Source organism: Lepidochelys kempii, chromosome 1 (assembly GCF_965140285.1).
Source record: "Lepidochelys kempii isolate rLepKem1 chromosome 1, rLepKem1.hap1, whole genome shotgun sequence".
Taxonomy (NCBI): Eukaryota; Metazoa; Chordata; order Testudines; family Cheloniidae; genus Lepidochelys; species Lepidochelys kempii.
The window spans coordinates 115059280-115080483 of record NC_136380.1 but is presented as its reverse complement, the minus strand read 5'-3'; the positions used below and the strand labels follow the sequence as shown (position 1 = coordinate 115080483).

At 41.4% G+C, this 21204-nt stretch overlaps 1 protein-coding gene across 5 annotated transcripts in view; it reads left to right on the top strand.

Moving 5' to 3' along the window:
• Positions 1 to 21204, top strand: part of LOC140914077 (opsin-3) — a 153260-nt gene that overhangs the window by 58475 nt on the left and 73581 nt on the right. For all 5 annotated transcript variants that reach the window (XR_012159758.2, XM_073351092.2, XM_073351108.2 and 2 more), the window contains exon 3: positions 4600 to 4925. Coding sequence is in view for 4 of the 5 variants with exons in the window: in XM_073351092.2 (XP_073207193.1) it covers positions 4600 to 4925 (326 nt within the window). In the remaining variant the exon portion in view is untranslated. The remainder of the gene's footprint in view (positions 1 to 4599; positions 4926 to 21204) is intronic.

The following is a 21204-nucleotide window of genomic DNA, read 5'->3' as shown; positions in this document are numbered from 1 at the left end:
TCAGATACAACACAATGTGATGATCAAATCAAGGTTACAATTAGAATTCAATCAGTAAATCAGTGGTTCAATTTATCTGATTTGGCAATTACTATTAAGTCAATGTATAAGGTCGACACAAGAATTAATTCAATATTTCACAGGACAGTTAAGGAAAAATGCCTCTCTTGTTCATCTAACCAGTTGGGCTAAGTCTGCTAAAGATAGAAGCTGGCTCTTGCCTTTGTTCTAAGGAAGTATAACTCTCAGAATGATTTCTTTATAGCTTCCCACTTTGGTGTTCCACTAAGTTTCTCTGAACATACAACCCATGTTAGTCTATTTACTTAAATTATTCTCTTTTACACATTATACAGCATCTGCATCTTTCTGACACTTTTACAAAGAGGCAGAAGTGTTAAATCAGGCATTTAGCATCTTTGGAATAACACTTTTAACACCAGACTAGTCTCTTACAGATAAACTTGCCAGGTGTGTGTGTGTTGGGGTGGGGGGGGGGGGAGATAGATTACTGTCTTCATGGGGAAATGGTTAGGGATGTACAAAACCACACACTCACTCTATGGCATTGTTGGAGAATTCTGTACAAAAGCACTCACGTACGATGTGTGCACGTGGAGTGCTGCAGCGCATCTGGTGAAGATGCTTTAGGCTCGCAGAGGAGAGCTCTCCCACAGGCATATAGCTATGAGCGGCAGTAGCTATAAAGGATATGTAGTTAAAGTGCCAATAGCATATGCCAGGGGTTCTCAACCTTTTTCTTTACAAGGCTCTCCTGACAGAGCTGTCCACACCAGCGCTTATGTTGGTGTAACTTATGTCACTCAGGGAGGTGGTTTATTCACACCCCTGAACATCATAAGTTCTGCTGACATAAGCTGTAGTGTAGACATTCTCAAACTCATGTGGTTAGTCTTAGTTAAGAAGTAGTTTTGATGTTGCAAATAACTTTAGCTCATTTAGCATGCAGGTAGGTGTCCCTGCCTTGTTTGTAGCTTCAGGCTTGGTTTAGCTGATGGTCGGGGTCTTTCACTTCTCTGGATGGCCAATCCAGGGATGAGAGCAGGATATAACTTCAGGTATAATTTTTATTTTGAGAATCCCCACCCTTTCCTTCCACATAGTTAGAGTCTTTTGTAGGGTTCAGTGTCCTCTTGCTGCATCTTGGGGACCACCCTTTTCCAATAAAAGAGTTGAGCATGTTGGCTGTAGCTCATCAGGGACCAATAATTTGGTATCTTGATCTGAGGTCACAGTAAAAGATTCCAGTCTAAGATGGACATTTTCTTGCAGAAGTCTGTTGATGATCACAAACAGATGTCCTCCTGGTAAGCAGGACATGTAAGAGGCCCATCTGAGAAGGAACTGGTAACAGATTTATGTTTAGGCCCTACATAAGTAGCTTAATCGTTTAAATATATGTAATGGCTAGTTAGCATTAAACATTCACTCACTTCCACAGTGGCACTGGAACAGGTTTTAGAGTGGGGGTGCTAGAGCTGGGGCTGGGAGCAGAGCCATTGCTCCGGGAGGCGGGAACATGGACTGGGTTAAGACGGCCGAGGCTGGGTCCACAGATGGGGATGGGGGCGAAGCCCCAGGCTGAGGCCAGGAGTGGAGCCCCGGGTGCGAGGCCGGCGGTTGGGACCCTGGGTGGTAGAGGAGCCCCTGGGTACAAGGCCGCTGGCCGAGATCCCATGTAAAACTTGGGGGTGCTGCAGCACCCCACACCCGTAGTTCCCATGCCTATCCACTTCCACATATCCTCATGACAGTAAGCACTGGCACGGGAAAAAGGGACTCTGAAAGGCAGGGTCAGAGCCTAGGGTGAATGAGTGACCTTACCCTTTTGCCTACAAGCCAGAAAGCTGCTTCAGGCATTTCTTAATAAAGGTAACTTAAACATTTTGCCAGATAAAGTCACTCAGGCCTAAATTCAAATACGGCCTATGTTCCATACAAAAGGAATAATTTACTTATGTTCCTGTAATTATTTTCAGATCACATCCATCAAATATGGGAATGAGAAAAGCTAAGCGTACTTTTTCATATTAATTATTTGGTAGGTAAAAGTGCAAAGAATTGAAAGAGCAATTAAAGTTATAAGAACGTAAGAACAGCCTTACTGGGTCAGACCAAAGGTCCATCTAGTACAGTATCCTGTCTTCAGACAGTGGCCAATGCCAGGTGCCCCAGAGGGAATGAACAGAACAGGTAATCATCAAGTGACACAAGGTAGGTAAGGTAATATTTTTTATTAAGCCAACTTCTACTGGGGGAAGGTACAAGATTTTGAGCCACATGGACTTGAAGAAGAGCTCCAGTAAAAGATATTACCTCACGTATCTGGTCTCTCTCATATCATGTGATCAACATGGCTAACCAATACTGCAAACAATAACAGTTGTGACAGGGTAGCATATGTGAAAATCTATAACAAAATAGTTTCAGCTACAGTATCAACTATATTATAATAACGAAGCTATAACATTGATCAATCACATTAAGACATTTTAACTCAAACTGAGAAATGTAGAGGGCTGATATTTTGGAATTCAGAAGAGATCTACAAGAATGACTTGAGATCTGGAAAATTGCTTTACTGGGAAAGACTTAAGAAGCTCAATCTATTTAGTTTAGTTCAGGACAAGAGTTGACTTTACCACAGTATATAAGTATTGGCACAGAAAAAAGATTTCTGAAAGTAGATTAGAAGCAGAAGCTAAATAAATTCAGCTAGAAATAAGGTTCAGATTTTTAACAGTGAGTATAATTGGCAACCTACCAAGGGATGTGGTGGATTCTCAGTTACCTGAAGTCTTTCGATCAAGATTTGCTGTCTTTCTTTGACAAGATATGGGCTTGATACAGGAATTACTGTGTGAAATTCTATGGCCTGTGTTTTGCAGGAAGTCATACTAAACCACAATAGTCTCTTCAGGCTTTAAAATCTGTGGCTCAGATCCTCAAATTATGTAAATTGTTGTAGCTCAAATGAAGACAGTGGAGCTATGACAATTCACACCTGCAAGTGTACATATACTGCTGGCCTGACTTTCCATTGTCTTCCATCCTACGTAGTCATATATGCCTGTGCAGCCCGAGTGCAAAATGTTATCAGGCCAGAATGGTAGCAGGGCTAAAGTGGTTATCCATGTTCATCTCACTTTGCACAGGGGTAAAATAACTATACAAGATGCAAGACAAGGAGAATTAGGCTCTCATGAGAGGAAGAATGTATAATTTTGGGTGTAGTGACAACAGAAATTTCTACACCCTCCAGCTCCTCCAATCCAGAATTTATGCTGTTTGTATGTCTGACTAGCAATATGCTATTTGAAAATTCTCCCAATTATAAAGTAGTAATACACGTTGGAAAGTAATATTTTCAAGAAATTTATTACTTCATGTTGAAAATGTATTTCCACTGGGAAAAACTAAAAATGTTAGGCTTCAGAGAGTTATCTTGAATGTTAGTATTTTGAAAGAATGAGTGCCTTTAAAGAACAGTTTAGTCAAGAAGAATTTGATATACGGTATAGAGCTACTGGCTCTAGTTTGGATTTGAATGCAAAAAGGCATTTCCACTGATACATCAAATACGCTAATAATGTAGAAAAGGGTATTTAGTTTTTTGCTGCTAGTCATAGTCCAGTGCAACTGCAGCTGTATTCCCCGCTCTATAGTCCAGAAAAGGGATCCACTCTAGGGTTCCAGCTCCTCAGCTGTTACCTCCTTGGTCAGAGGTTTGTGTCTCTCCCTCTTCTGAGTGAGGTGTTTCCAGGCTGCACAGTTCCCTGATTATACTATGAGCTTCCCAGCAAAAGACAGACTGCCTAAGCAGGCCTGCTTCGCTTCTCCCCTCAGAGATGGCACACAGTGTAATTGCCACAGTTAAGTTACCACACAGCCCTTTCTAAACAAGCACATTTATTCTTAAGGTGAAAGCGTTGCAGAGAAAACATATTAAAAACAATTTAAAAAACTGATTAGCATGTGTGTAGTTCATCAGGCATCTCCCTGTGACTCCCAATAAGGGCTCTGATTGGTGATTAGTCCTTCAAACCTCACACAGTGGTTTTTCCTGTGGTCACAACTTCATCAAGGCTTCAGGGCAGAACTAGCTCCCAACTCTTATGGGGCTTCAGTGAGCCAAAGACCTTCCAACCCTCCCCTTGGGACAGAAGGTTCTGTCTGTTTACTGTATCAGAGAGAAGGCTCTGGGTCAGTTTTAACTCGGGCTATTTAACCAAAAATCTTTTCTTTGACTTTTGGTCTCTGGAGAATCTAGTCTGAACCAATATTAGTGATTATCTCACCAGTTGGTGGCACCTCTCCCACTGTTCTAATCACCCTCCCACTGTTCTTAGTTCCTGGAAGACTGTGGTCCCCCTCCCACATGGTAATTCATACAATCCTTCAATAGTACGTAAACATTTGCACTTTGAATACAATGTACTCCTAAAATACTTAAACGTAATTCAATAAGGTTTAAACTTATAATTCAGTAATGTGTGTTCAGGATATTGTCATACCTGTCACATTGGTGCCATAAAAAACAGGGGTACTAAATCCCTAAATTGTTTGGTTTTTTTGCAGGTATTGTGTCCCTGATCTCCTTGGCTATCTTGTCTTATGAACGCTATAGCACCATCACCCTAGGTAACAAACGGGGCTCTGACTATCAGAAGGCTCTGCTAGCAGTTGGTGGTTCCTGGCTTTATTCTCTCATCTGGACAGTACCACCGCTCATTGGCTGGAGCAGTTATGGGATTGAGGGGGCCGGCACAAGCTGTTCAGTACGTTGGACCTCCGAATCAGCTGAGTCTGTCTCCTATATCATCTGTCTCTTCATATTCTGCTTGGTCATCCCTGTAATGGTAATGATATACTGCTATGGACGTCTCCTTTATGCTGTTAAACAGGTAAGCTATGATCTGCTAAATATAGGCAGTATAAATGATTTGAGAGATGTTACCTCTAGGAAATATTTTCCTTTAAGTATCTGGTTTTAAGATGCAGTACTGATAAGGAGAAAAAAAAAGGCAGAAAAAGTTGTGGAGAAGGAAGATGGACCGTACCAAGTTTTCTTATCTTTCTCAACTTGAAACAGATGTCTGGGTAGTGAGGTGGGTCCTATAGAGCATGCTGGCTCTCAGATTAACAAAATGGAACAGCAAAATATTATATGTTAAACAAGCCAATGCATTTGGATGAGCTCTGCAGTCATAACAAGGACTTTCATCATTATTCCCCATTTCAGTCCTACATAGATTACATTCTCATATCTCTGCCTTTTAAAATACTAGGTCCGAATTCAATACTCACATAACTCCATTGCAGGCAGTGAAGTTACACTAAAGAGGAGTTTGACCTTTCAACTCTGATAGACTTTTAAAAAATTGATTAAAAAAAAGACTCATTACATAGCCCCCTCTTACTTAGAAGAGAATGGAGTATCAGGCACTCTGAATTTTATCTTCAGACATAGCTGGCTGGAAGGTAGGGGACTGTGAAGTTTTACTGTTGGAACAGTGGTGCAGCTTAGTGATGAATAAGGAAGGAAGGAGTGAATGCTTAGGTCTTGTCTATATGGGAACACTAGAAACTTAAGATGGATTAACTAAAGGCATAAAGTTAAAGGGCATTCATTCCCTGAGTGGATGCTGTCATTCAGAAGTAAGTTAGCCTTAGGTCCTGCTTTGGCGTAAGCCTTGGGGATTCATTTTACATCTTTAGTAAATTAGTCTTAACTCTCCTGTGTGTCCCTGTGTATGCAAACTCTTAGAGGCAGCCCAGAATAGAGTGCATACTCCTAGCAGTGATCACAAAAGTATCATTTTCAGACTCATCTCTTGCTTCCCTAAATATTTTGTACTATCATCCATCATCATAGCATACAAATATTTATATAGATAAAGTGCCAATACCATATGCCAGGGGTTCTTAACCTTTTTCTTTACAAGCGCCCCCCAACATATTATAAAAACTCCACGTCCCAGCTGTGCCACAACAACTGTTTTAAGGCATATAAATGCCAGGGCTGGTGTTAGGGAGTAGCAAGGAGGGCAATTGCCCGGGACTCCACACCATGGGGGAACCGCAAAGCTAAGTTGCTCAGATTTTGGCTTTAGCCCTGGGTGGTGGGGCTTGGCCCCAGGCTGCAGTCCCATGTGGCAGGACTTCAGCTTTTTGCCCTGGGCCCTAGTGAGTCTAATGCCAGCCATGCTTGGTAAACCCCCTGAACCCTGCTCGGCGGCCTCCCAGAGAGCCCTGGACCTCTGGTTGAGAACCACTGGCATATGCCTCATTTGCTAGGTACCGCTGTAAACATCAATGTCACTTTATTCAAAGTTTTATTTTTAAAAAAAATGAGTAATATTCTTTTCTTACGTATGCGTGGTTGGTCTCAACCTGGAATAGTGAGCATGCTGAAAGAGCAGAATGTTGGAGACAAGATTTGAATGCAATCCATAGCCACACTGAATTTAGACCCAAAGGGATTTCTGCAGCATGTGATATATAGAAAAAAGTCTTGATTTTATTGGCAATTGACCATAACAGAGAAATAAGCAGTAGGAAAGGTGTGAATTCTCTCCTGAGGCTTTTAAAAAGACTGGTTTCTGGTCAAGTCAGAAGATCACTGGAAAACATTGGGACATTTATGTTCGAAACACATGGATTTTATTAAATGATGGAAGTGGAAAGGAATCAAATGGGAGTCTTGCATATTTTTTCAGAGGGGTGATCCCAGGAGACATGGGGAGCTTAGATTAATTCAAAACAAAAGAATTACCATATTGGATTAGACCATATCAATACCTAAAAGATGTATAGATCCAGGTCTACAGAAGTGTTTTGGTTACTACAAAGTCTGTATCAGATAAACATTGAACTGTTAGACAACATCTAATTCACATCCTGTCAATATTTTTAAAATCTCCTTAGTAAGACTTATGTTGCTGAAAAATAATATAGCAAAATCCTGACCACATTCATAATGTGTACTTAATATTCAGTGGTATGAATTTGCTGTAACATATTCATGTAACATGACTTTTCTGAAGATTTCCATGGTTTCCAGAAGTTTCTACATTTGTCTTCTATAGAACTTTCAAAAATTTTCCATAGCAGTCTTACTTAGAAGATAGAGTTTTTTCTCCAGTTTCATGTCATCTAACTATTCATAATCTTACTATATGCAACCATCTTCTATAAAATGCTATAGAACATTATGGCTTGATATGCTGTACAGATGAACTGTGGGTGATAAGAAATTAGTTCCTTTCTATACAGAAATAGAGGGAGTATTTTTGGTAATAGAAAAATATTTGAGAGGCTACTATATGCATGTTAATGTTGTTACTTTTTTGAGTGAGCAAAAGAGTCCATTACCAGAGAGCAGAACCATATTCTTGTTTTATAGATGAAAAGGTGAGTCTTTTTGTAACGTTACCAGTAATACGTTAGAAGTAATGTAGGTTTGCAGCACACCATAATAAGCATAATAACTATGCTGTAGCTGCTGGCAAGTTTTCTAAGTATGCATTATTACATTTTTATAAGCTATAAAAGAAGTTTGTACATTAGAAAATTACATGCATAAATTATATTATACCCTGAGATTAAGAACACAGGAGTTATGCCACTACTAATCCTGTCATGTAAATTCATTGAAGTAGAAGAAATATCTTAATAGACAGGGAATAGATAATGCAAGGACTGGCATGGTGCCTACATTTTATTTTCAGGGACTGTAATTGTGGGTCTACTTTTCTCTTTTCCTTTTCAAAATTTAACAGGATATTATAGTTTTCTGGGATACTAGGCATTAGTACCCTGGGTAGTTATTTGTAGGTAATTCATTGGCAGAATTTTGCAAGAATTTCATTAACACACGGGTGTTATAAAGGATAACTTTTCCCAAAGAATGTAATAAATTTATAGAAAGTTACATGTCAGTAGAATTTGTGTATGAATATTGAAGAACACCTTTTAGACGCAAATAGTATTAAACTAAACTAAAAAAACCTGACTAATCTATTATCAGAGTCCCTGTGATTTAAGGGTCTCAGAAGACTTTTGGATGTTTTTTTCAAGTATGTTACCTTAGGATAGGTTTTCCCGAAGAAGATTTATCCTGGATGGCCGGGATTGGTTAGACTGTGTGCTGCCAATCTCATGGGCTGCACCTGGGAAACAGAGGTGTCCACCCCAGTAAGGGCTGGACTTCAAAAGAGTCATGGGACAGTGATTGGGAAACAGTAAAATAGGGAACGGTCTGTATTGTGAGAGCATAATTTAGGCAGAGAATATTCTGCATAGAGAGCTATAAAATAAACCATGGCTTGAGAAGCTGTTAGGCTTCTCACGGGTATATCAAAGTTTTAAGATAGACACACAAAGATACAAACACTTTATCTGACTTTCCTTCAAAGTCTCCAAGTACATTCTTGTTAAGCTTGTGTAAAGTTTATATCATGTTTTTATGAGAATCACTTTTTCCCTGTTGCAGATGTTGAATGTTTCATTTATACTTTAAGATTTTTGATGATGAGCAAGATTCACTAGAGGAACTTGGACTGAAGAGCCGTTGGAAGGGAGAGGGGACAGAAAAACTACCACCATTATCACAGTACACTATTCACATATATTCTGGTCACATTTTGCACCTTAAACAGTAGAGGGAATTGGGACCAGTTTATTTATTAAACTGCAGTTTGGGTTTTTGTTTTTCTCTTGGTCCTTGGATGATGATACTTCTAAATAATTCTATCATTGTGTACCTCTGAGAAAAAATACCTATAAAATTGACATAGTTGTTTTATACTTTGGAAACCCGACTCCCAAATGTAGAATTACACAGATTAGTATTGAGAGACCTGCCAAAAGGACAAATGACAAGCCAGAAAAGTGGTCCATTAACAAAGAGATTCCACACAAAGCCAGTCTGGAATCAATCTCCTAATCTATTTCATCAGGAGACTCTCTCTCATCAAGGCTCAAAAACGCCTTACAAAAGGAGTGTGAGTAGTAGTTCAATCAAATGTGCAATTAACACACGAGTCTGAGCCTGCAGTTCTTATTCATGCAACAGACCTTAAGTGAACAGTCCCACTGAGGAACATGGAAAAATGGCCAGTGGTCATTGACGACTGATTCCTTTTAGAGCTGGTTGGAGGAAAAAAATTAGTTCCCCGCCCCCAAGAAAAAAAATCATTTTTCAACAAAAATGAAAATTTTTATTTAGTTTTGATTTTTGTTTGGTTTTCAAAAACAAAATTTTTTCCTCCCATTTTTGATTGAGATGTTTAGATTCCACTTCCCACTTCTCTCCATTTTTATTTTTTCTGCCTTTTTCCACTGGAAAAGGGAGAGTGAGAAGGAAAAAAACCTAGAGAAAAATCTGTTTTCCTCATCTTTTCTCCCTTTTTTCACTCCCCCCATCTTTCAGTGCAAGAAGGTGTGAGTGGGGGGGTGGGGGAAGGAGAGATGAGATCCCCAAATACAAAGACTAAAAATTGAATTTCTTTTGAAAACTGAAACAAAATGAAACTTGAATGTGAAACAACATGAAAAATGTTCATTTTGATTTTTTATGGAAATGTCGAAATTAAACTGTTTTCACAAACAGTTTAATTTTGACAAAACTGTATCTTTATAAGGAAAAAGACATTTGGTTGAAAAATTTCATCCAGCTCTGTTTTTTAGAGATGTCATCTGGAAATGCTGGGGGGAAGAGGGGAAAGGAAGGGCAAGGAGAGAGAGCTTAAGGCTATGTCTACACTAGAACTTTTGTTAAAAAAAACACCCTTGACTGACGTAAGTGCCGATGTGGACAGCACTACGTTGGCAGGAGACACTCTGCTGCCAACATAGCTACCACCGTTCATTGGGGGTACAGCTGTGCCGCTGTAAGGTCTGTAGTGTAGACATAAAGCTGTAGAGTATTTTGTGGTCACTACAAAACAACTTCACAGCCCACTTTGGGCTAGAATCACAAAGCTGAGAATTACTGCAATAGGCATGGCCATTGTGACTACATATGTAGGATTAAAAAAACCCAAAAACTAAGATTGATAGAGCTTTGTAAATCATAAAGAGTAAGAAGAGAAGTTGACTTTGAACTCATTCATTCTTTCTCTCCCTTGAAGGTTTGCCCATTGTAGAAATTTGTTTTTTAACATATCTCCAGAGAAGTATAGTCCAAAGGTTCAGATTTAATTCCTAATTGGGTACCAGCCCACAATCATTTTGAATATGTGGGGAGAAAATAAACTAGCCCACTTGAGTGAGAAATGGGCAGTCTGGTAATGCTTTCCCCAGTGCCCCTCCAATACTCTGCTCCTTCTACCTCTACTACTTTGCCCCTCAAAGCCACTAATTAAGCCACCTGGGAAATGAAATATTTGTTTCTAGTACAATACTACTGTTGTTCTATTAAAAAGTGCCATGGACTCTGCTTTCAATTGGACCCCACCAGATTGGTTAGAGAAACTAGCTCTTTAGGTTTTTTGTGACCCTGTTCACTGACCATTACTGTTTTTCTTTTTGTAATAAAATATAAAGTCATTAGCAAAATTGACATACCAAAGAAAAGTGCCACATCATAGGCTGCCCAGCTGTGCTTCTCCCACTCCCCTCCAAGATGTAAAACTTCTAAAGGTTTCAAAAGAAAATTACAGATCTTTCACTATTTTGTGGAGGAATAAAGTCCTAGTGTGAAATCTTGGTTCCCTTGAATCAGGCCAGAATTTCAATCGGTCATGTATTTCTACTAGTAAAACCTTTAAAGATACTTCTTCTCACATTACAATACTCTGCTTAACTGGAATTTACACCAACAACACGTGTATTTTTTGGGGTTAGCTTAAGTAGGGAGAAATACAGTGTTGACTATTAAGTTTTTCTGCCTTATCTTCAAAATGTTGTAATTAAAGCACATCCGATCCATTTGACCACAAATGAGAGTGTGATACTAAGAACTTAGATGACAATCTAGTAATAACGTCATGCTCATAAGAATGAGAATGTTTCCACAAGTTTGTGTTCATAGTAGTGAATAACTGAATTAAAACATATATTAAAATGTATACCCTGGCCGCTTTCTCCACACATATGGATCCTCACTATGGGCCCTCAAATTTGAATCCTTTGGCTGCTGTTTTTAAATCAGTGTCATCATCCAGGAGTTTCCTATTTCCTTATTTATGGATCTGTATTGGTCATTAGTTTTGACTACTGGGAGTCATTTAGAAAATATAGAAACACAGATAGTAAGTTGCTTTTTTGATTTAAAGGTAACTGTACAGAAGATCAAGACACTGTTAACTGGAGCTGGGAGGGTAATAAAAAATTCATGACTATTCATTTGAAAATATGAAAACTCTCTTATGATCGTAGTTACTCTCCTTTTGCATATGCTTTCCATGAGCACTCAAGCCTTCTAGGTTTACTGACCCCAATGTTCACAGAAAATGAATTTCAGTATTTGCTCTGTAAGTGCTTGCACACTCATCCAGTCAGAAACAATACCATGTGATTTACCTGACCAATATAGATTCTGCAAACAGAGTGTAAATTTATTGAATATGTACAAAGTAGACAATATATCATGCCTTCAGAGTCATTAAAGTGGAAGGCCGGAACTAGCCAGCTTTGACAACTCTGGCTTAGTCCTCTGCTGGACTGGTTTGACTAGGAGGAAAACCCCCCAAAACAAAATGCCAAGACTGTCTGACAAAAGAATCCTGGCAGGATTTAAAAAGATATGCTCTTAGGAGCGCAGGGGAAAACCAGATTAAAAGCAGACTCAGGAACCCACTGGGAGTGTCTGGGGAAGCTAGGCTTGCCTAGGTTGCCAGAGTGGGGGGTAGGACTTTAGGTAAGAGACATGCATGTGGACTGCTTGTTTTAAAGCTCTCTCTCACTAATGCTTTGTTTCTACTGCTAAATAAAAAATATTTTAAGAAGGTTATTAGAGCAAAGGGGAGAAAAAGCAGGTGCCCAAACCCAGTCAGATCTGCTCAGCAATAAGTAGTTGGTACATACAGATTAGTGTCCCCAGATCCCAGTCTAAGGGTATGTCTACACAGCAAAGAAAAGCCCACAGCTTGCCTGTGCTAGCCAACTTGGGCTCAGGCTGTGGGACTGTTTCATTGCTGTGTAGACTTCTGGGCTCTAGCACCGTGCGAGGTGAGAGAGTTCCAGAGCTTAGGCTCCAGCCTGAGCTGGGAAGTCTACAGACTTATAAAACCTGCCGAGTTATAAAGTCTACTGAGCCCTGCGAGCCGGAGTCGGCTGGCATGGGCCAGTTGCGGGTTTTTCTTTGCTGTGTAGACATACCCTAAGAGTGGACAAAGTGTGTGATTACACCCTGAGACAGGTAAAGGTAAGAGGCTCGAGACCTGAGCTGGGTGCTCTCAGAGAGACCAGAAGGGGGCAGAAATCCAGTTAGCTCTGTAACCATGGCACATAGGTCACCTTTGATAAACTATGCTGACATGTTCTGGAATTTGCATTCATAGCCTACATAGAAAAATGTTGAGAGAGCACATGATGCCACAAAGGCTCCTGAGAGTTATTTGAAAGTGATCACATTCTGGGAAGCAGATTAGGAATGTCTCACAATGAGGGAGATCTACATATATTTACATTTTTGTGCATATGCACTTCCGCATGCCTTCATTTCAGAACACTGACTGACACACTGCATCTAGAAAACATTCTTCAAATGTCACACTGTCCATTTTAGGGCGAGTGATTTTGGTAAATGTTGCGGGTCAGAAGGTATGATGTAATGCTATTTTGAATGATCTTCAGACAAACTAAGTAGCATTATTGTTTTATTATGTCTTTCATAATATTTTACTACACAATTAAAAGGAAAGCCATGTAGGAATTCCATATCAGAACCAAAGAAATAGAATGGGAAATGGAGAACCACTAGGTGAGTTTGAAACTTTCTGTGCGAGTAAACAATGTCAGAGATCTGAAGAACAGAAGAGGTTATGAATTAGTGATTTCTGACTGCTTCCTTTGCTTTATGGCCCTGTTATTTGGAATAGTTAAAAATCAGATTACTTTTGCTGCCTTTTAAAACAGTCAGGAATGCATAAAGAAAAGATTTTGAGAGTTTATCCAACTGTCAGGCCCATTTGGTTATGATAAGCTGTGTTAGGAAAAATTGTCCAGTGATTCAGTAATAAAATACATTATCTTCACAAGATTAATCAAATGAGGGAGGATAGGTAAAGTATAGATTTATTCCATCACACGGTAATATGCCTATAGTATGCCTATATTTGTGGATAAACTTAGTTTTCTAAAACTTTCTCATACAATTAATTGATCTGAGATGATGACTCATCTTCAGAAATCTAATAAAGCAATTAATCTGCAATGATGGTGCATCCCACATTTGTGGGGAGAGCATGCTACAAACATGATGTTCTGGTATTCTGTGAAGTCAATGGAGCTGTGCGTATTTACACCAGCTGATTGTGTCAATTCTCCCTACCTGTTTAAAATTAGGAAATAAAACTCAATAAAATGTCCACAACTAGCCATGAAATAAAAAACTCTCAAAACCTGAAGGTAAACTGTAGTGTATCAAAAGTGGGTACTATCCCTTTAAATAGTTTGTGAGCCCTCCAGTAGTCCTCACTATCTTCTATGTCTCAAGTCACCAGAACCCTGCCTGAGCAGGATGTGTACAGTTAACTAGGCCTTACATTCTATATTTAGAGAATGCTGATATTTGGACCCCACCGGGCCTGTGTGGTTCCTACATATTATGTGTACGTACACACGTACACACACACACACACAGAGTCTTTTGCTCTGTATGCAAAGTTATACTTCCTAATGCTTTGGAGTTTTATATAGTAAATATAAAACAGGATCCTGGGTGATAATATACCCATTTTACTATAATTTATTGGGCTGTCTACGTACAGTCTCCTCACAGCCTCAATTCACTCTGTTCTTTGTGCTATATAGTATCAGAATAAAGAGGCTTAACCTTGATTTTTTCCAGCTTTAAGTCTGAACTTTACATTTCGTTGAACATTTTCCCTTGATTATTCTTATAGAAGACAGTGTGCATCTGATTAAGATCTTAAAACCATGGGGCTAAACAAATGTGTCTCTAGAGTTAGGATTTTTTGGAGTTGTGTTTGTTTTTAGCTGATGAAATGGTGTTTCATTTGTTTTAACTAGTAGAACTGATATCCGCTAACCAGCTGTATATTTGTTACAGCTGCCCTTAGGGTATATCCCAGGCCTTATGTTCTAGTTAAGACTAGTAATATAAATTCAAATTGGATCTCTCTCAGCTATGAAAATAGATTCTAGCTGAAAAACGTTTGTGAGATTTTTACCAAGAGACTGGTAGTAAGACTGCACACAATTTTATTTCTAGGCGTGTTAAAGAGAAATGACACATAATGCCAAAATGTTTCAGAAGGCTGTAACATCTGTTAACTAGTAATATAACCCATTCTCCTAATATTGGCCTTTGTGCATGGAGAGGAAGTTACATTCAATAAACACCATTATTTATTCTGAGTTTTAATATCTTCAATAGGCTAAATGAGAGGGAGAGAGATTTATTTGGAAGCAGAAATAAAAGCAGCTTATCAATACACTGAGCCTAAAAGATAAGAAGGTAAATATTACTTTGAAAAAAAAAAACCCATGGAGATTTCCCCAACCCTGCAAACACTTAAGTACATCATAACTCTATTCACATAAGTATCGCCACTGAAAATGTACAGGATTGGGGCTGTACTCTGTCAAGCATTACACAAGAAATCAGTGCTCCATTGTAATAGGAATCAGAACAAGGGGTTTGATAACGCCACTAGCTTTCGGCCGCACCCTTCACTAGGGTACAGCCTGTTAGTAGGTAAAGGCCGGATTTTCAAAACGGCTCAGCTTCCAGTTGCTCCACTTATTTCGGTGCCTAAATAGGAGCCGAGCCCTAAGAGTTATCCACCCTCAGTTCTAGGAGCTCCATAATAGGTTAGCACAACTGAATTTTGCTTTAAGTTTCACCATGTGCTGGGCTTCCATGTGTGCTAGATCCTTTCTTGGGTATTGTGAATGTTGTCTTAGTGCAATCAGGCGTGACAATCTGAAGAGATATAAAGTTAACGTCGGATGGCTGTTGGGATGTGTATCTGGGGGCCTCCTTCTAGTTTCCCTGGGAGAGGTGTCTGCATAAAACAAAACCCAAAACAACTGGCACTTACTGACACACTTTTAAGCCATCTCAACTGAGAGGCCAAGAATTGAATATTCATGAACTATCTTCTCAACCTGGTCTCTCCAAATCAAGCTTTAGGCCCATCGTGGGGAACCCTGCATTCCTGCTGCTGCTGCCAATCTGGACCTCAGCTCTTTAATATTTGCATGCTACTGTGGGTTTCCTTCTAGTCGTTTTCTACTACCAACAGTTATCCCCAGCATATGATGATTTACTTATCTGCCCCTGCTCACTATTCTCTTTCTGGAATGGACAAGGGGTTTGTGATAGGGAGCTTGGAGAGCCGGGTGGCCTAGTAGATAGCACACTGGACCAACCCCTTGTCTATTGGGGGGAAGTAGCAGCTAACCCCAGGCTAGGAGTGTTTGGGCCTCCCAGTTCATCTAGGCCTTTGTCCTTAAATGGGGCATGGCAGGGGCCCCCACGTCCTCCCTTTCCACCAGGGCCCAGCCCAGGGCCCTGTAGAAAGTAACAGCAGCAGGATCCTCCCTATACAGAGTTTAAGCTCATTCCCCTGGGCTATTTCCTACCTATGCGTTCCTTAAGTTTGGGGCACGAGCCCTACAGTTTAAAGAGTCAATAGCGTCACACAAAATCCAAAGCCCTACAAGACCTCATGGTTCTCAGAGTGGGTGGTGGTTGGAGAAGGCTCTACCTGGTTGGCGGGGGTGGAAGAGGAGGGTCCTTACCTGCTCTGTGCTCCCCCCTCAGGCACTACCTTCTGTCTGATGTCTCTTCTCCTCTCCTGTAGTCTGTCCACCACCCCTTGACTGGGAGCTTCTGAGCTCCTTTTAACCTGGTCCTTCCTCTGGAGCATGCTCTGCAGGCCTGTAGGGATGGGGCTACATGGGCCCAGCATTGCCTTTTAACCCCCTTCAGGCCACAGGTTCATTAAGCAGTTAGTCATGGATACCTGACACATTTTAATATAAAACTGAATGGATTTAGTTTGAGCTCCAGCCCTTGACAAGTACGTTTAGAATGTTAATTCTGTCTAAATGCCAAGTTACAAGAAATATGCTTTCAACCTGTTCAATCATCTGGTTATCTCAGCATTATTTTTGACTCTGACCTTTTCTTAGGGAGGCTCGTGACTTGCTTGATTAGGTCTTTATATCCAAATTACAGAATTTTCTAAGATTACTCCATCCTTTTCGCTGTGGGCTGCTGAGATTCTGGCTTGAAACGGTGTTTGAATTTTAGCCATTACACTAATTATTCATTGCACAATGACAGAGTCTTTTGGCACAGAACTCTGCTGCTGGAGCGCTACCTAAAATTGAACTGCATCAGTAATGTCACACAGCAGATTTTAAAGTTAGTGGCACATGTATCACTGAATGTAATCCCCTTAATTAGTCTGCCCTGAAATAGCTTCCATCATGGAACCTATTGTCCCAGTCATTTGGCGGAACTTTTCAAGCTGCCGTCAGTGCAGTTGTGTTTTGCATGAGGATAGAGTGCTTTAACATGGAGAGCTGTAAATGGTACAACGTAATGAGTAACACCTCCCTTTCTACTTGCCATCAGTTGTCAGCTGTGTGTTGGTTTTCTCTGTGTGCTGTGCTGGCTTTGGTCAAGTAGCCAGTACAGCACACCTCTATCAAACTGCCCAAAATGACCACAGACTCGGTTCAGTAGCGAAGGCACTCGGCCAGGTTTATTGTCAATGAAGCATGGTAATAGCACCTGTAGACTCTACAGTGATACCAAGACATGTATGCCCATTGCAATGGACCCACTCAGTGAACGGCGGGACTTTCTGACTTTCTCTGTTCATCACCCTGCCATCCTGATCTTTAAGAGGCGTCAGTTTGTCCTTGTATTATCTTCAGGGAGTGTGTTTACACCATAACCTTGTATTGGGGTGTTCTGGTACTACCTTTCTGGAATGTGTTTACGTGAATACTTAGTGCCTAGGAGTGCTTGTGCTTTTGCAGTACCAGCCCTGTTCTTGCCAGGTTTTGTGAACTGGCAAGTAGGCATGTATTGTAACAGGGCTTGACTCTGTTTAGGCCTTACACTAGGCCTTTCCTACTGGGCCTCAAGTCTCAGGCTCTCTCTTTCTACTATACTACTGACCCCAATAATTAGGAATGCGTGACCCAGTTCTGAAAACCCAAGACCCTCACCCCATGTAATAAAAGATGTGACACATATAAGTGATGGCTTCTTCACCGCTTGAACATTCTTTGGGCTTAGGTCAGAGTCTTAAGGAATCCAGAATCCATCCTCTCCCACTTCCCTCCTGCATGCTTTTACTCTGGAACTTGGTGCCTCCTGTCATTTTTGCAGTCTGCTTCTGGTCTCTTCTCCCTCTCTCTCTACAAGAGCCAGTGAGAGATTCGTCTGTAAGCGCAAGTCCCCTTTGTCAGGTGACCCCCACTAGGTGATCTGTTACTTCCCCCTTGGAGTTCAGACTTAAAAAAACTGGTTGCCCTAGCCAACTCTTTGTCCAAGCGGGCTTTCTTGTGAATACAAGAGCATCAAGGTTTAACAACCCTTTCATTGTTAGCTCAGTGTCACCATCCCCCAGAATTTTAGTGAAACATGAAGATAAGAAGACAACAGAGAAGGAAAACAAGACCCAGAATGGTGTTTGCAGTCTAACAGATGCACAGAGACAGCCCCCAACATCAAATAGAATTTATAAACTGTATGTTATAACTAGGGCCCTGTGTTTTCAGTTTTTATTTTATTTAATTTTTCCCAGGAATTTAGTGGTGTTTATTACTACAACAACAATAACAGGTGAAAATCAGTGGAAAATACTATTAATAATTTTTTCTGGGTAAATATCGGGGTTTATTTTGTTGGACAGAAGGATGCGAGGGGGGGGGGGGGATATTCCGTAGATTAATGCTTTGATGAATAGAATTCAATACCACCTCTGAGTTTAAGAAGACAATATAGCTCTAATCCCCCCAAAAAACCTTTCATTTGAATAAAGAGTTTACTGTTGTAGACTTAGAACTTTTGGCCTATAAATATTTACCTTTAATAATTGGGCCCAATATTTTAAAATATTTTATAAACACTCACTGTTTTATATGAAGTCCTTCAGTGTAATTTCCAAAAGTCCTGCACAGCATAGACACGCAGCAGTATTTTTAAGGAGTCTTTTCCAAGGCTCGTTCTCTTCAGTCTTGGATGTAGCAAAATTTAGAAAATACTCTTGCCACAACTTCAGAGCTTGCGTATGTGCCTGTTTGTTTACCAGGTATATCTTCAAGACTAATACATAGCCTTACTTCAAAAGGCAGCTTTGCATATACACACAGAAAACGTATTATCGTAATACATATATCTCATGCAATGTATTGTATTTTCCTAATAAAACAAGTTATTTTTTATCTATTTGACTGATAGAAAAGTAGGGTGGAAATTGGAAAAAAAGAATAATACTTTTTGGAAAATGGGGGATTTTTTTGTGGTAAAAATCGGTTTAAACAGAAAACGAAGAGCCGTAATTATAACACACTGTTACCAGCACACCACTTGCAGCACTGTGCGGTACAGAAAACATTCAGCCTCATTTTCCCATCTGGTTTCCTGCTGGTCCACCAAGCCCCCAATTCCTTCTGGGTTGCAGAGACCCTCTCACCGTCCAGGGCACTCCAAATCCAAAACAAGTCTGAAGCAACACAAACTTAAACTCTTCTCTTTCTTCCAGGAGATCAGTTTGGCATAAGTCTTTCCAGGCCCTGGCCAGCCTCTCTCCCCTTGCCAGCAAGCAAGCATGCATATATGCACTCCAACTGACTAGGGCTCTTTCTTTTGAACCCCTCCCTGGAAGCTTGCCTTCTGCTCTAGGTGTCTCAATTTGATCTGACTGGGCCTTCAAGTAGCTCATTAATCCTTCCTACCTTGTGTGGGGGCTTGTGTGCCCCAGTACACTGTATGTAGACAAAACATCACATGAACATTTGCCAGTTACTGCAGCCTGTCAAGCTCCGTCACTTTCTGATCACATTACCACTTCTTGTTCTCTGAGCAAGGACTTCTACAGTGGCCTATTCAGTGCTGAGGTGGCTCCACCATATGGAGCCTGTGTTTTCTGATCCCCACATTTATCATTCTCAGTGACTGGGTGAGCATGTGTTAATTCTGTCAGCATACGAGCCAGTGAGTTTGGGTGGGCCCCAAATTATTACAGATGGGCAATATATAATAGGTATGATGTGAAAGCAAACCATTTACATTGAAAAAAGATCACTAAAATAAAACAGTTAAAATCCAGAATCTATCACATATATTAAATGCATTTAAAGTTGGGGAAGCAGCCGGGGCAGGTGCCAGAGTGTCCTCAGCCTGGCTGCAGGGCAGAGGCTGCCCACATGTGTGGGAGGCTAGGTCCTGGCCCCCAGGGGCGGCTCTTCCACAGACCCTATGTGTCTGACTCGGGAGCGCTCTCCCTCTCTGCTGCTTCACGGGGTGCCCTTGGAGCCTGGGTGCGCCCAGCACAGCTAATTCCAGCCACATGCTCAGCTGGGATGAGGAACTTTCTGATCCTTCTATTCACCGCTTGCTGGAGTGGTGGGTCGGTAAGTCAGCTGCTCTTCTCTGCCTCTCCCAGAGGCCCTGGGCACCAGCAGGCCAATCCCAGAGATGGCAGTTCCTGTGGGTTAGTTAGTAAGAACCTTGATGCTGGGAGAGCTGCCTGGTTCAGGGCAGAGCCTGGCCCTGCTAGCAGCAAAGGGAAGCTGCTGCTGCAGGGCAGAAGCTAGAACTTTAATGGCAATCCCAGTGCTGAGAGTCAGCCCACAGCGCCATGCTGCTTTGCCAGTGCAGCTGCACTGCCAAGGGCCTGCAGGGGCAGGTGCTGTTACTTATTTTCGTTTCCAGGGTGCCCCCCACGACAGTGCCCCGAGCCCTGTGTGCTGCAGCACAGGGGTATGGCATGTCCCCAGCTGGACTCCCCCACATGCTGCCCAGCGGCGTGCCCAAGCCTGTGCCTGCGATCGACCACTCGGTGCGTGCGAGATTGCTACTTTTGTGCTAAATGTGCAGTGCGATTCATTTGTAACCCATGCTTGGCGCGGTGCTAGTCATCAACACAGGCAGACATGAAACTCTGCCGGGTGAACTGCAGCCGGGGCCAGTGCGGTGAGAGGGGGGTCTTGTAACCCTCCTGGCTTGCAGAGAAAAGGTGGACCACGGGGAAGGCGCTACAGTAGCACATTGCTTGTGTCTCTGTATGTATTCGGGTGGCCCCGTATGCTAAATGGGTGGGCCGCAGCCCACCTGGGACTACACCCCTGATACGAGCGCTGTCAGTAGCATTCTGGAGGATACCATCAAGAAACAGAACCAGTGTCTTCCTAAGTTTTATTTAGGTGTCTTCTATTTCTCCTGCAGGGCTGACTCTCAAGGGAGCAGGAAACCCAGGAGGAAGGGGAGCCAGCAGCACAGGGATAAGGGAGTAAGAGGCCAAGGAACAAGGAGCATAAAAGTGGGGGGCAAAACTCCCACAACTGTACTGGAGGAGTAGCTGAGGGCATTCTGGCCCCAGGAAGTCAATGGAGTTGCAGCAGCAACAGCAGAGCCATTCAGTTGGGGGTTTAGCCTAAACAGGGACCAACCATATCCCACTGCTATGGGGCTCCATAAAAAGCATTGACAGGGGCACCCCCTAAAACATTTAACCCTCAAATATCCTGAGTACCTGCCCATTCCACAACCACCACAACTCTTTAACATATTGAAGAACTGGTTTATTTTATTCATACAGTGAATAAAGCGGGGTTAAAAATATAACTTTTCAATTAGGGTGCAACGTAATACAGGGTTCCACGTTTTGGCACATATTCAGATAATTTGTGTCACCCACTGGCAGGTTTGCAAGTTGAGAGGTGTGGTCTTTGGAGTCCAGTAACCATCCTGGTTGGCTCAAACTACCAGTCTAAGATTCATAATACGCATTGGGTGCTGCCATA